At 43.8% G+C, this 14,832-nt stretch overlaps 1 protein-coding gene across 1 annotated transcript in view; it reads right to left on the reverse strand.

Annotated features, from left to right (window-relative positions):
• Positions 1–1,111: 1,111 nt before the first annotated feature.
• Positions 1,112–14,832, reverse strand: part of PLCL1 (phospholipase C like 1 (inactive)) — a 1,110,208-nt gene continuing 1,096,487 nt past the window's right edge. The window contains exon 6 of the mRNA XM_086955482.1: positions 1,112–1,622. Within this exon, the coding sequence (XP_086811608.1) occupies positions 1,446–1,622 (177 nt within the window). The 3' untranslated portion in view covers positions 1,112–1,445. The remainder of the gene's footprint in view (positions 1,623–14,832) is intronic.

A 14,832-nucleotide genomic window follows, 5' to 3' on the forward strand; every position in this document is an offset into this window, starting at 1 on the left:
GACATTTAGTGACGTTTCGTGGTCAGTGAGTCGACAATTCAAGTGTAATTTAGAGCAAAGTTTTCCCGAAAGTAAACTAAAATCACAAACATTTTCTTTTAGTTGAAAAGTATTGTCAGGATGCTGCAGTGAAGTTGTGTGTCTTTTCTGCACAAGACGCTTCCTAATTATGAAAGGGACTTGAGGAGGATTTATAATTAGGCAAATCATTTGGCAGCATTTCCAGCAACATCTAATCCTGGGAAAAGGCTAAAATAAGAAAATTCAGACTTCGTTCTACCTCGAACCATTGCACAGAACTTCTTTATCCAGTGCTTTTTGTTAATATATCAAAATATTGTGGAATGTTCTTGTGGGACTCTGAGCACAAAAGCACTCATTCCATATGCTCAGATTTCAAAGTTTAGATTTACTGAAGTCATTTTATATCATATCTTAAAACAGTGCTAGGACAGTCATAAGCCAGGAAACATGGGCTAGATTCACTCAGGTTTTTGTCTCTGGTTTCATGCAGTCTTAAAACTGTCTTAGACCAGAAACGCCAGTCTTTATATACAGTCTTAAGCCAGGAATGGCAGTTTTGAAATTTTTTAAGGTGGGCATACCCCTTTACAAACCAGGGTCTTCATGTCCTTGCTTCAGACAGTTTGGAGGATCACACATTCGATTTGGCTCCAATTTTCTTAGCAGGTCTTTTTTAAAAAAAATACTAAACCATTCCTTTGGTTTCAACAATGTATAAATAAAATATTGGTCTCTAAGCAGGTGCTTAAAGGTTTATAAACCTTACTTTGAGCTAACATTGAAGCATCAAGGAGATTTTCAATATTCAAAGCCAAAAAACAAATTATGAACATAAAAGACAAACATGAAACAATAACATCCCCTTGAATAGTCTAGGTTATCATTCTCTATTAAGACATGACTTTTCAAAGGTGGTGATAAATAATAAATTAATAGACAGTTGATGTTGCAGAAAAAAACATTTTGTAGGATTACCTACATATAACCACACAGGCAGAATTGTATAAAGACTCTAGTAACAAAAGTGTTTTGCTTATGCAAATGGACTGACTTTAAAATACTGACAAAATGTAGATCTATAGATACTCCACACAGAGCAGAGCTACCTTTATTTTGTTTGCCCCATCTTTATACTCTTTTATAAAAATAATTCCATGTTCTTTCCCAAGCACGCATCGTGTGACCGCCTAGCTTACACAGCCCTGTCCTCTTCCAGTCTGGTGTGCACAAAGGCTGAGGGCGAGGCTGACATACGCCCCGCCCCCCACTTCCAAACACTGCTCCTTTTCCAGAACATACTGAGAGCCTTTGCCTGCACTCTCTATCCCGGGACCGGCCAGGTTGGGGGAGGGCCCTGGCCGCCCTTTCCTAGTCTGCTATTTTGAGGCACAGTTTGGAGGAGGGGATGGTACTGTTTGCTCTCACAATCTGCCATTTTCATCCCCACCCTCCTTCTCCTCAATGGCCTCCAGGCCTCGCTTCTGCCTCCCATCAGCAGTGCCAGCTTTGCTCAGGCCGCAGGACAGGCACGCCAGCTGAATTTGCTTCATGTTCTCCAAGCCTTCATTCTTTGCACTCTTCAAGAGGTCTCCTTGTCCCTGGGTATAGAAAAACATGAAAGCAAAACATAAAAATCTATAGAAAACATGAAAGTGACACAAAGAAAGTATAAGTTTCCCAACTATCAAATTATTGTAAAGTTCACTCTCTGAGCTCCACATGCGTCTTCCTTCAGGAGCACATTGTTGAGTGGCCCAAATAGGTAGTTTTACTACATTACTTTATATCTTCTTATCAACTGTGTATCATGGTTTCATTCCTGTCCTTTCCTCGAACAAACTGATGCATTATGACATCTGTAGCCTTTCTCCACTTCAAATGCGTATGTGAGGCTAAATAATCAGGTTATAATTGTTTATATAAAAAAATGAATCCTGATATGGCTTGAGTTAATTAATTAGTCACAATTTTCAGAAGAGAAAGTTTGATAATTCTCAAAAAAATAACTTCTGTGCATATCCTCCTAAAAAATTCATTTACACTCTCAGGGAAAGAAAAGTAAGTAGTGATAAAAAGCTCCATCTGTCCTCTAAATGACATAAATTGATAAATGTTTACAGGACAGGGAGTGTGTACCTTAAAGGATGACAGCCCTCACCCACCCAGAGGTGGCATGCTCACAACAGTGTGCAAAGCCACCAATATGGGCTTCTACCTGAGTGAGGGGAGCTCTTCAGGCTGGAATATGGTCCAGTAATCTGGGCCTGGGCACCCAATGAATTGGTGTGGGAGAACTGTTTTGGGATTGAGAGAGGGCAAAAAATAAAACTGGTGGACAAGATACTTTAGTAGAAGTCCCTAGTGGGTAGGCCTAAAAGGTATAGGGAATTATTCAACCCTTTTTTAGGTAGGCCAACACGTTTCAGCCCCATGTAGTACCCCAATAAGGTGCTGTGGGCTTTCATAAGACCTGCACTGATGCACTTGTGTGTTGTGGTGTAATTGGTGCACAAGTTACTACTTGTGTAACGATATATCTGTAAGATACATTAGTTAGTGATAGATTCCTTTATTTTTTTTAAAAAAACATTAATTAAAACTTTTTAATTAAATGGAAGTACAACAGCAGATGAAAACACATCTTGGTATAATAGTTCTGCTCAATATCACAATCAATACCCAGCATTGTCACCAATAATCTAACACAGCCATGATGCTAACATCCCAGAGCGGGCAGGCGGCAGTAATCTGTATACTATAAAGCACCTCCCTAATCCGCTCAGAGTCGGGCACTTCAAGCTAATACCCGTCCTCCCAATCATCTAGCTAATCGACTCGATCACAACAATTACTTCAGCCAATTCCAGCAGGCTCATTAACACTCAAATCATCCAATTCACCCCCATTCTTTGCCTCTTCTCCGCTTTCGCTCCTCACGCCCTGCACATATGTATAGTCCCCAAAAATGTTTGGGTCGGCTTCTGGGCGGAAGCAGCTTGCTATAGAGCTCCGACTGCGTAGAGCAGTACAGGATGTCCTGAGACCATTGCTGTATAGTCGGAACAGGGCCCCTCAACCAGCACATAGCAACTCTTTTCTTGGCCATTAGCAATCCCATATCAACCAGCCTGCGGATTGCCTTCGGGAGCATTTTAGTGTATCCAAGGAGAGCGACCAGTGGGTCCATTGCAAGCTCAGTCTCAACCACCCTACTAAGCTCCTCAATTACTCCCCTCCAAAAGGAGTAAACTCACAACCATGATGCCAGATGCATGAAGTCTGCTACTTCCGAGTAGCATCTCTCACATTCTGCTTCTTCTCGCAGTCCATATCTAAGCAGCCTCTCTGGGGTATAGTATATCCTATTAAGGTACTTAAAGTGGACCAACCTGTGCCTGCCATGGAGGGATATCTTCCTGATATTCATGCAGCAATAGGACCATTGATCATCATCCAGCTGAACGATCAAGTCGCGCTACCATGCTAGTCTAACAGCTGTATATTTATGCACCTGGTGTGACATTGCTATCTTGTAGAGAGCTGTAATCATTTTGCGAGAGGATATAGCTTTAATGACATGCGTCAACTCCAGTACCTCAGGAGGCTCTACCATATCTTCACCCAACAGTGCACGCAGGGCCCCTCTCACTCTGTGAAATTGGAATTTATTTAAAGGCGTGCCACTCTCTGGCAATCCCACAAGGCGTTCTGTGGTGCGAACCGTTCCCTCATGGAAGAGATCACCCGCCACTTCTATTTTCAATGCGCGCAGTGCCCGAGTCACGCCTTTTTCGGTGCAAGGTCATGGCCATCTCATCCACTCAATAGGCATAGCCGGCCAATAAAGTATTGCACCTGCCTGTTTCTGCAGAAGCCAATGCCAAGCATGTCTAGTAGTGTTTAAGGAGTCGATAATACCAGTTCTACGGTCAGCCGGTTCCATAATAACTGCCGGCAGAGGAATCGGATCAGCGAATAATCGCTCCATCCGAAGATAGGGGACATCTGCTCCACCATGGATCCAGGCATCAAGGTGTACTCCCTGTGCCACCCTATAATACAACTCAAAATCGGGTGCACCAAGCCCACCCACATGGCACGGAAGTGTGAGTACACCCCATTGCACCCTAGCCTGCTTACCTGCCCAGGCCAGTTTTAGCATAGATTGTCTCAGCCTGTGAAAGAAAGCAAGCGGTAGAACCAAGGGAATATTCGTGAAGAGAAAAAGGAGTCTAGGCAGGACCACCATCTTCATGATTGAAATACGCCCCATCAAAGACAATGGGAGGCGGCACCATAACTCAATATCGTCCTCTAGCCTAGAGATTGCTGTGCCATAATTTTCTCAAACACAATATCCGCATCAGTATGCAGACGTATGCCCAGATATCGTACTAAATTCTCAGTCCACTGCAAAGGGTATTCCATCTCAAATTCCGAGGTAGCCGACGTGAGCGGTAATACTAGCGATTTTTCCCAATTGACCTTCAGGCCCGACAGAGCCCCAAAACGCACCACCTCCCTAATGACTGCCGCCAGGTTATCCTCGGGCTTCCGAACATAAAGGAGCGTGTCATCAGCATAGGTTGACACTATTATTCTATATGTAGGAAACCAGATACCCTCATTCGTATGATACTACCGCAAGGCCCATGCCAAAGGTTCCGCCACCAAGGCGCACAGGAGCGGGGATAGGGGGCAGCCCTGCCTGGTGCCTCTAGTAATACAAAAGGGGGCAGTGACCAGATCCCCAATTCGCACTTGGGCCGTGGGATTATGATACAAAGTACCGAGCAATTGTAAAAAGATCCCTCCAAGCCCCATTCTCGTCAACACCTGTCTTAAAAACAACCATTCTACCGAATCAAATGCTTTTTCCATATCAAGGAATACAGCTACTGCCTTATTTTCCTGGTGAACATGTTGCATTGTGCCGAACACAGTCCGAATATTATAGGTTACATTTCTGGAGGGAATTAATCCAGCCTGCTCTGGAGTAACCAAAATGTGAGACATCAGCGCCAATCTGGTGGCCAATATTTTAGCAAACAACTTTGTGTCCACATTGAGAAGCGATAGAGGGCGGAACGAGCTACACTCATTTAGAGCTTTACCTGGCTTGGGGATGGCGATCAGCATGGCCTCTCTCATTGAAGGGGGCATCGTGCCCGACTCGTACATATCCTCAGAGTTGCAAGGTGTGGGAGCCACTGCTCTGAGAATGCCTTATAAAAGGTGACTATTAAACCATCTGTCCCCGGCGCACTACCAGCTTTCATACTGCCCAAGGCCTCAACAATTTCATCTCTCTCTATCGGATGGCGCAGAAGTTCCCTGTGCGCACCCGGAAGAAAAGGTAGCTGTGTATACTCCAGATACTCCGTAATCTGCTCTTCTGAACCTTCGGACCGGGATCTGTATAATTCAGCATAATACTGCCTGAAACGTTCGGTCACAGCCGCTTCTTCTGTCAGGAGCTCACCACCTACCGATTTAATCTCTGATACCTGAGTCCTACGCCGTCTAGCCTTCATCAGTCGAGCCAAGACAGATCCCGGCCTCCTGCCCTCTCCATAGGAGCGTGCCGTGGCATACTTGCCCAGGTGCTTCACTTCACTATCAGCCGCTTCCTGATATTCCTCCAGTAGTACCTTGATTTCGCTATCTATAGCCTCAGCGCCACCTGCGATTCTCTGCTGCTCCAGGCTTTGTAGTTTACCTTCCAGATCAGTCAGGGTCTTCCTAATCGCCCTAAGCACACCCGAATGCTTCACCATCACAATAGCCCTAATATACACTTTGAAAGTTTCCCAGATGGTTTAAAAACTATCAACGGAGCCTATATTAGTATCAAAGAAGGTTTCTATGGCTACAGCCACCTCCTTGCGGAATAACGGATGCAGCAGGGAGTATGGAGGGAACCTCCATGTGAATTCTCCTCCCAGGAGAGTCCAGGACCAGCAGCAATAGTGAATGGTCTGAGAGCGTGTGCGGCAATACTATACACTGCCGTACAAGCTTAAACAGAGGAGTAGAAGCCAACCAATAGTCAATCCTTGTGTGAAGATTATGGAATGCAGAGTAATGTGTATAACCCCCTTTCACCCCACTTCTCACCTGCCACATGTCGCACATATCCAGGCACACCATCACTTCCTCAAGCTTCCTTGCCGCTGCTGCTGGGCTCCTAGGGAAACCAGCAGATCTATCCAGCTCTGGGTCTCTGACCATATTACAGTCTCCCCCCATAGGATCTTAGTGCCGTCATACTGGGAAGTAATCCTGGCTAGTTCCCCGAAGAATTCAGGGAAGTCGTAGTTCGGCCCGTATACATTAACAATGAGGATGTCCAAGCCCCGACCCCGGCAGTTGGATATGACATATCGGCCTTCAGAGTCTTCTTGGAGCAGCTTGAGTGTGAGTGTTGATCTGGGATTGACCCAAGTCAAAACCCCCTGGCATGTGTTGTGAACCCCGACGCAATAATATTACCCTCCAGAGCTCTAATTCTAAGCCTAGGACTTATTTTAGGAAGATGCGTCTCTTGTAAGAGTGCCAGATCTACCTTATGTCTATTAAGGTAACTCATGACCTTACGGAGCTTACGATGGTCATTAAGTCTCCTGACATTGCAAGACAGCACCAGCAGCCCACCCACACTCTCCCTGGAGCCTAATATTTCACGTGCCATTAATTATGTGTACAGGCCAAATTGTGTAGCAAGATTGTGTGTGAGCCAGCAGGACATGCATCATCTGCTTAAGAAAAATAAAACTGCCAGAATGATCCCCTATGGGAAACTTTCCACATCCTCCCCCTAACCCCCACCCACAGCAGACCTCCCCCAACATGGTTGCATGAATTCCAGCCCCGATCCCACAACTTTCTGAGCCCCCCAGACTTTGACCATCCTGGAATTGGGCAAAACAACAGTGCCAGGCACACGTGAGTGGAGGTAGCCCCCCGTAACTAAAGGGAACAAAGAACAGCAATTATGACAACCGGCCCCCTCCCCCATGCGCCATCATAACCATATAAGCAACTAGATTTTATTATGCTGCTACCCCCATAGACTGAAATATAAATCCCCGCAAACCATTGTAAAAATCTATAACCGTGTATCCTCCTTGGGGGCTTTCAATGAATCTGGTAGCAACCCCACATTACAGATACCCTTGCCCCAGGGTGATTACTGTCAAAGCTCAAAAATCAGATCCTAGGACCACCACCATCCCGTCAGCACCAGGAGTTAGACTGTAGTGTGCCCACCTTACTAAAGTTTAGTTTGTATATCACAAAAAAGTCACGCACCCATAGGCAGCCAACCTTTCCACCCTTCAGCACCCTGGACCTCCCATCATCTCAGTGTATACCAGTCTAGGCTTTCAGTCCTGCATGTCCAGCGCTGACCCCTCCGATTCCCCCGATCTGACCTGCTCTGGGCTGGATCTTCGCTCCTTCATCCAGTTCTTAATGGCTTGCTGCAAGGTCTGTGAAAATATGCGATCTTCTTTGCCTATTGACCCGCAGCTTCGCTGGGTACAGCATGGCATAGTCAACCCCCAAGTCTCGGAGCTGGCGCTTGAGTAGTACAAAGTGCCTGCGAGCTTCCTGAACTTGTGCAGTGTTGTCGGGATACAGTGCCAGCTCTGAGCCCTTATACTTTAGGACTTTCTTCTCCCTGGCAACCCGTAAGGCAGCATCTCGATCCCGATAATTGAGTAGCTTAGCAATTATCCGGCGCGGTGTCGCGCCCGGCGGCGGCCTAGGACCCAGAGCCCTGTGCTCCCTCTCAACCACAAACATATTCGAGAAGACATCATCCCCCAGTAAGGTCACCAGCAACTTTTCCATGAACTGCTCCATATTCCCTGTGGCCGTCGTCTCCGGAAGGCCTACGAGTCGCAGGTTGCATCGCTGGGAACGTGCTTTAATGTCTTCTGTCTTATCTTGTAGTACGAGCAAGACTTTCCCCAGCTGTTTATTGTCGGCGTCCAGGGTGGTGTGGGCCTCCTCAACCTCTGTTAGGCGCTCTCGGATATGTCCAGCCTTTCCGTGTGACGTCATCCCGGCGCTTAAGACGCCAGTGACAAACGCGGAGGCGCACAGCGCCACCCACTGGCGCACAGGCGTACCGGTAAGCAGAAAACTTTCCGGATCCAGACTGATGCCTGGGGAATATTCTAAGGTAAGGAATCAATCACTAACTTGTCTCTTTCAGATATATACATACACAACCTAGCATTAGATGATTATTTGAAGAATTGAAGACCTTGTTAGGGATGGGTCTCAACCTCAATTCTTGTACACAGAATGTGAGCAGCCCTGTTTATGCTGTCCAGCATCCAACATTGAGTCAGAAAGTTGGCTTTTGGTATCAGAAAGCAAGAGAAACTGCAAGATTCTGGCATGAACCAGAAATAGCCACAATTGTAAGGAAAATCATTGGGGTAAAAATCAGTTACATTTCTATACCTGGCTAACTCAAATCATTTTCATACAGCCTTATAGCCCGCTGCCGAGGGCTATACCAGTTGTTAAAGACCCTGAACCCGAGTTATAGGCCCGAGCCTCAGGCAAGAGCCTATAATGAGGGAGAGGGCCTAGGGCTATACCACTATGCTATTAGAGCATTCCACCCATTGAGTATAGAATGTTCTAAATTAAAAAGGGATTAACATGTTAGATCTCCAGGCTTCTACCAGCCATTATAAGCCCGGAGCTACTCTATTGTCTTCAATGAGCTCTCAACATTTCTAATATGTTCTAATACAGCCTTATAGCCCATCATAGCGGGCTATGCCGGCTAATAAAGGCCCGTTCCAGCGTTAAAGGCCTGAGCCGAAGGCGAGGCCCTTTAACAAGGGAGCAGGACTTTAATAGCTGGGGCAGAATGTTCTAATAAATAAAACAAAGGCCTCTCGGAGCCCGAGGGGGTTTAAAGCCTCCTTTGTGCCTCCTTTGTGAAAACAACATTGTAATGTTGCTTTGCAGGTCTTTAACAGCTCGTAGAAGCACGGAGCACTCCATTGTCCAATGTTCTAATAACTTTTAGAATGATGCAATCAAAGCAGTAATGACCAGCCTACAATTCACCCACGCCACTCAATTGCTCTGGAAACGACACCAGAATAATATAGATCAAATGACTGAATTCAAACCCCACTGTCACGTTGAAGTTTTCTATTTATTCATTATCACTCACAAGTGATTACAGTTACATTGGAGGGGCCTCATACAAGGGCCAGTTCCATTAGCAATCCACGCAAGCGATGGCAATATTTGGAATCTTCTCTGCGCAGTTTTGTAAGTGACTGGCGCAGTCTCTGTACCAGCTGATATTTCGAATTTTAAGTTCATATTTATGAGCCTATTGCCTGAAGGGACCTTGACTGTCACACTTTTGGATGACACATTTTTCATTTTTAGCTTTTTCCAATTTGTCTGTGGTACTCTCAGGCTCACATTGAATACACTGACCATAGATTCTTTGGGTAGGGTTGTAACGCAGACTGTACATAATCGACTAAAAGATAATCCTACGATCAACTCCAGACCTGATCTTTAACAAAACTATTTGCTGTTTAGACCTTGTCCTACAGGTACTCAGTTCAATCCTCACTTCGAAACATTGAGGCTTTACTGTTTTTCCCCAAATTCCAAAATCTGTTCTTTACGCTTGTTCATGGAGAACTGCTCCGCACACTATCCACAACTTTGTATATAATATTTTGTATAATATTTAATCGATCGAATATACTCATTAATGCCAATGTTTTTTATGCTTTCCCTGAGCGTACTAGTGTTGGATTTGCATTAATCGCAACTTGGCAATTAATTTCACTTGGATTTTAATCCATATGTCGTCACTTAAACCAAAGCAGACATTTCTAATCGCAATGTAATCTTGTCCTTTGTTTCAGCGTCATGAAGCCTTTTCTGTATGTCTGAGCGCTTATCAAATTAATAAACGAAATAAAATAAGTCAATTAGTGACCCCCGTCTGCCTCTCAGTCCAGTGTGTCTGTAGATCCTGAAGTATCCACAGTGAGAGTCAGAATCCATTTTGTGAACTTCTTAAAGGAGGCCCTGAAGGTAACAATGGGTGAAGACAGCCGCCTGGATAGGACAAGAGATTGAATGAGATCCCATTTCACCCCATGCATCCTGCACAAAAGTAGGTGGCATTTGAAAGCATGTTTACAAACGGTCTGGCCAATAAATGCACACCGATCCGAAGTTTATTTTAACATACATTGTTCACCCACACCAAGGGACAGCTACAGTGTGTCCCCTTAAGTCTCCTGTTGAATGGTATTTATCATCTGTTCAGATAGAAAATATCTCCCTTCGCATGTTTTCATAACACACAAATATACATACATACCCATACATATATTTTACCTCATGAAGGTTGCTGCAGTGGATGTCAGAGTGCGTCTCCAACTGGTCGGAACCTTGGAGCTTTGATTTATGCGCGACCTCCCAGCCGCGGGAGATGCACCACCCGGAGATTTGGGGCCACGGAGCTCTGATTCACGGAGTCTCAATGTAGAGGCATCCATGGAGGATTGACAAGCCGCATGTGCGAGTGGAGGCCCATTGGTGGGCTTGAAAAAGCTCAGACAGCGGCACATAACTGAAGCACACACTACAAGACCCACAAACCAATGCAGACTCATTTGAGTCGCCCATTGGAGGGCTAATATTTTTAAGTGGGAGGTGTGGCCTCTATGCCAAAATAACTGTTGCGCCGCTGAAGAGTGCAATGAGCACGAAACGCGTCCGGCGTGAATCGACAGGCATGCTGTAAATTGGACCTGCTCGCCGATCCGGCTTTTACCTCATGAAGGTTGCTGCAGTGGATGTCAGAGTGCGTCTCTAACTGGTGGGCACCTTGGAGCTTTGATATAAATATAAATATATATATATATATATATATATATATATATATATATATATATATATATATATATACAGTTGCTGGGATATATATATATATATATATATATATATATATATACATATATATATATATATATATATATATATATATCCCAGCAACTTTTTTCCCGAGGTGAAAAACAACGGGTCGCACAACCAGCTTGGATTTAAACAGCAATCCTTTTTATTTTTTCAATTCAAAGGGCAACAGGCGCATTGATCTACGCGTTTCGGTGTCACTCCACCTTGCTCACGATCACCGGGTTTGCCCCACCCTCAAACATTTAAACACATTTTTTTCAAAATTAGGTATTTCCTGTCACATGTTCTACTAAGGATTCTGGTCCTTGTAGTTTTACCGATTGTTTAAACAAAATACTGTTAATAAATGTGCAAACCAATCATCAATTTTAGATCTATAAGTGACTGTTCAGTGCATTAACTCATGCGCCTTCCAATAGGCTTATGTCTCAAACTTTATACTGCCTTCCAATAGGCTGACTTTTACTATTGACTTTTACTATACAATGTACATGAAGTTCTCATTCAATTGTCTTTTCAAAGGTGCACATACAATTCCTCCGAGATTGGTTCAACCCATTCGGGTGCAGGGTCCTCAGGTTAATAATAAATCTAGATTCCGCTTGCCTTAATTTTTTCGCTCGGTCACCTCCCCGCTCACCTTTGGTTATTGTTTGTATGCCATAAAATCTCAGTTTTTGCCAATCTCCCTGGTGTGATTGTTCCATATGTTTGGCTATGGCATTTGAGCGGTCCTTATGGATTGTAGCCCTCATGTGCTGTAAGATGCGATTTTTTAGTTCCACAGTTGTACTTCCCACGTATTGCATGGGGCACGGGCATTCCACTACGTATACAGTGAATGGTGTTTTACACGTTATGCATTGTCTTATTTGCCATTTCTTTTTATTAGCCAACGTGATCTCTTTAGTTTGTTTCGCTATCTGGCACATTTTGCAGCCGTGACATTTCATGAATCCCTTGGTTTTTAGCCAGTCATCCTGTCGTTTTTTCTGGAAGTGGCTGTGTATTAAGTGATCCTTCAGGTTTTTTGCACGCCTGTATGTTATAAGCCTATTGGAAGGCGCATGAGTTAATGCACTGAACAGTCACTTATAGATCTAAAATTGATGATTGGTTTGCACATTTATTAACAGTATTTTGTTTAATTAATCGGTAAAACTACAAGGACCAGAATCCTTAGTAGAACATGTGACAGGAAATACCTAATTTTGAAAAAAATGGGAAAAAAATGTGTTTAAATGTTTGAGGGTGGGGCAAACCCGGTGATCGTGAGCAAAGTGGAGTGACACCGAAACGCGTAGATCAATGCGCCTGTTGCCCTTTGAATTGAAAAAATAAAAAGGATTGCTGTTTAAATCCAAGCTGGTTGTGCGACCCGTTGTTTTTCCCCTCGGGAAAAAAGTTGTTGGGATAATTAGCGGCTTGGTTCTGCCGCAGGATACCGCACATGCGAGAGCGCTGCATCAACTCCCGCGAAGGAACCACTGTGGAGGTGATATATATATATATATATATATATATTCGGTAAGCACAGACGTCAGAAACAGATTTGAATCTTCAATGACGAGGCAGGACCCATAGATAGTGCAGATTTCAATTTATTGTGAGACCCAACACCAGTCCGGCATGAAGCGTTTCGGCTTCTCCAAGCCTTGATCACATGACCCATATATATATTGTTGTTCCAGGTTGTCCACCTTTTGAGTAGCACACGAGCAGCAGCTTGATTTATGTGTAGGTGAGGACGGGGATCCGCTTGTAGATGCATCTCTGTAATGAATCTGCCCGACGCATTTCGAAGCTCCATCTGGTTCTCTTCAGGGGCTTTAACGGAAGCGGTGTGCGCAACCGCTAACCCACTTCTCTATTTTCCATATAACACACCCACCGATGGGAGGCTCAAATGAGACTGTGTATTATGGGAAGTGTGGTGCGGAAAGCACATAATCAAGTCCTGTATGGACCCCGCAAGTGGGACCGTCCTCGATCCCATGTACGGCTGCTGTTTCACTTCCGTGACCCCCATACTCTGCGGCTGGACTGCCGCCTGTAAATTGTCGCTCTTGGTTGTCCACCTTTTGAGTAGCACATGAGCAGCAGCTTGATTTATGTGTAGGTGAGGATGGGGATCCGCTTGTAGATGCCGCTTCGTAATGAATCTGCCAGACGCGTTTCGAAGCTCCATATGCTTCTCTTCAGGGGCTTTAATGGAAGTGGTGTGGACCGCCAGGGGACCCCCGGATTCAAGGGGACTTAATCCCCCAATTGAAAACGCGCCACGGGATGCGTTTGCACAGTGGTGAAGGTAGGGGGTGAAGGTCGCACAGTGGTGAAGGTAGGTAGGCCCTGCCCCTTCCTTCACCAGTGTTCAAATATTCCTCTAAAATCAGCTGATTCCATACGAATCCATTGTGTGGTTTTCACCAGAAAAGTTTTTGTGTCAATTTTTGAAAGGTACAAATATTCCTCTAAAATCAGCTGAACTATGAATTCTGATTTACTCACCTGTTATCAGGAGAGAACCCAGTGCTGCATCTTTTAGCCCAGCACTGACCCTGAAAAGTAATTCTAACCATACTTGCCAGTAACTTGTATTTCCTTCCATAGGAATCAATTGACTGGTTTTCACCTGAAAAGTTTCTAAGTGTCTATTTTCAAAAACTAAAAATATTCTTTAGAAATTGCCTGTATGACTTAAACACATTCTTTCAACTGTTTACAGGAGATGCAGCAGTGCTGGATCCAGGATCCACCACTGAGTAAGAAAAGGTAGCGTTAACACTACTTACTTGCTAAGTGAATTTCCTTCCATAGGGTAACATTGACTGGTTTCACTTGGAAATTCTTCCAAGTGTGGAGTTTTGGAACTTTAAAATATTCCTTTAAAATCAGCAGAACTACGAATTCTGATTTACTCACCTGTTATCAGGAGAGACCACAGTGCTGCATCTTTGAGCCCAGTACTAATCATGAAAGTAATTCTAACCATATTTACCAGTAACTTGAATTTCCTTCTATAGGCTAACATTGACTGGTTTCACTTGGAAATTCTTCTAAGTGTGGGGTTTTGGAACTTTAAAATATTCACCTAAAATCATCCGAACTACGAATTCCGATTTATTCACCTGTTATCAGGAGAGAACCCAGTGCTACATCTTTTAGCCCAGCACTGACCCTGAAAAGTAATTCTAACCATACTTACAGTAACTTGTATTACCTTCCATAGGAATCCATTGTCTGGTTTTCACCAGAAAAGTTTCTGTCTATTTTCACAAACTAAAAATATTCCTAAAAAAGTGCCTGTATGTCTTAAACGCATTCTTTCAACTGTTTACAGGAGATGCACCAGTGCTGGATCCAGGATCCACCACTGAGTAAGAAAAAGTGACAATAGCACCACTTACCTGCTAAAGGAATTTCCTGCCATAGGATTACATTGGTGATTCTATGTTAAAACATTTCAAAGTGTCAACTTTTAAAATACAATAATATTTCTTAAAAAATCACTACTGTAACTAAAACGCTTTTACTCAACCGTTTACAGGAGATGTCCAAGGACTAAATCTAGGATCCAGTCCTGAGGTTAGAAAAGTAATCCATAAATTAACTAATTGTATTTAACTAGAAATTCACATTGAGGTCAAGGTTGCATTGTGTTTGAAATTGTGTTGCCCATTGCAACAACTGTAACTACTGTACCTAAAAGTCTATTGCCTATTTGCAAAGTATTTAAACTAAAGTAATTCATTCTGAGAAAGTATATTTTGTAATGTAATGTAATGTAATGTAATTTAAAAAATAAAATATCTAAAAATAAAT

The sequence above is a fragment of the Lissotriton vulgaris genome, chromosome 2_1, assembly GCF_964263255.1.
Source record: "Lissotriton vulgaris chromosome 2_1, aLisVul1.2, whole genome shotgun sequence".
Lineage (NCBI taxonomy): Eukaryota > Metazoa > Chordata > Amphibia > Caudata > Salamandridae > Lissotriton > Lissotriton vulgaris.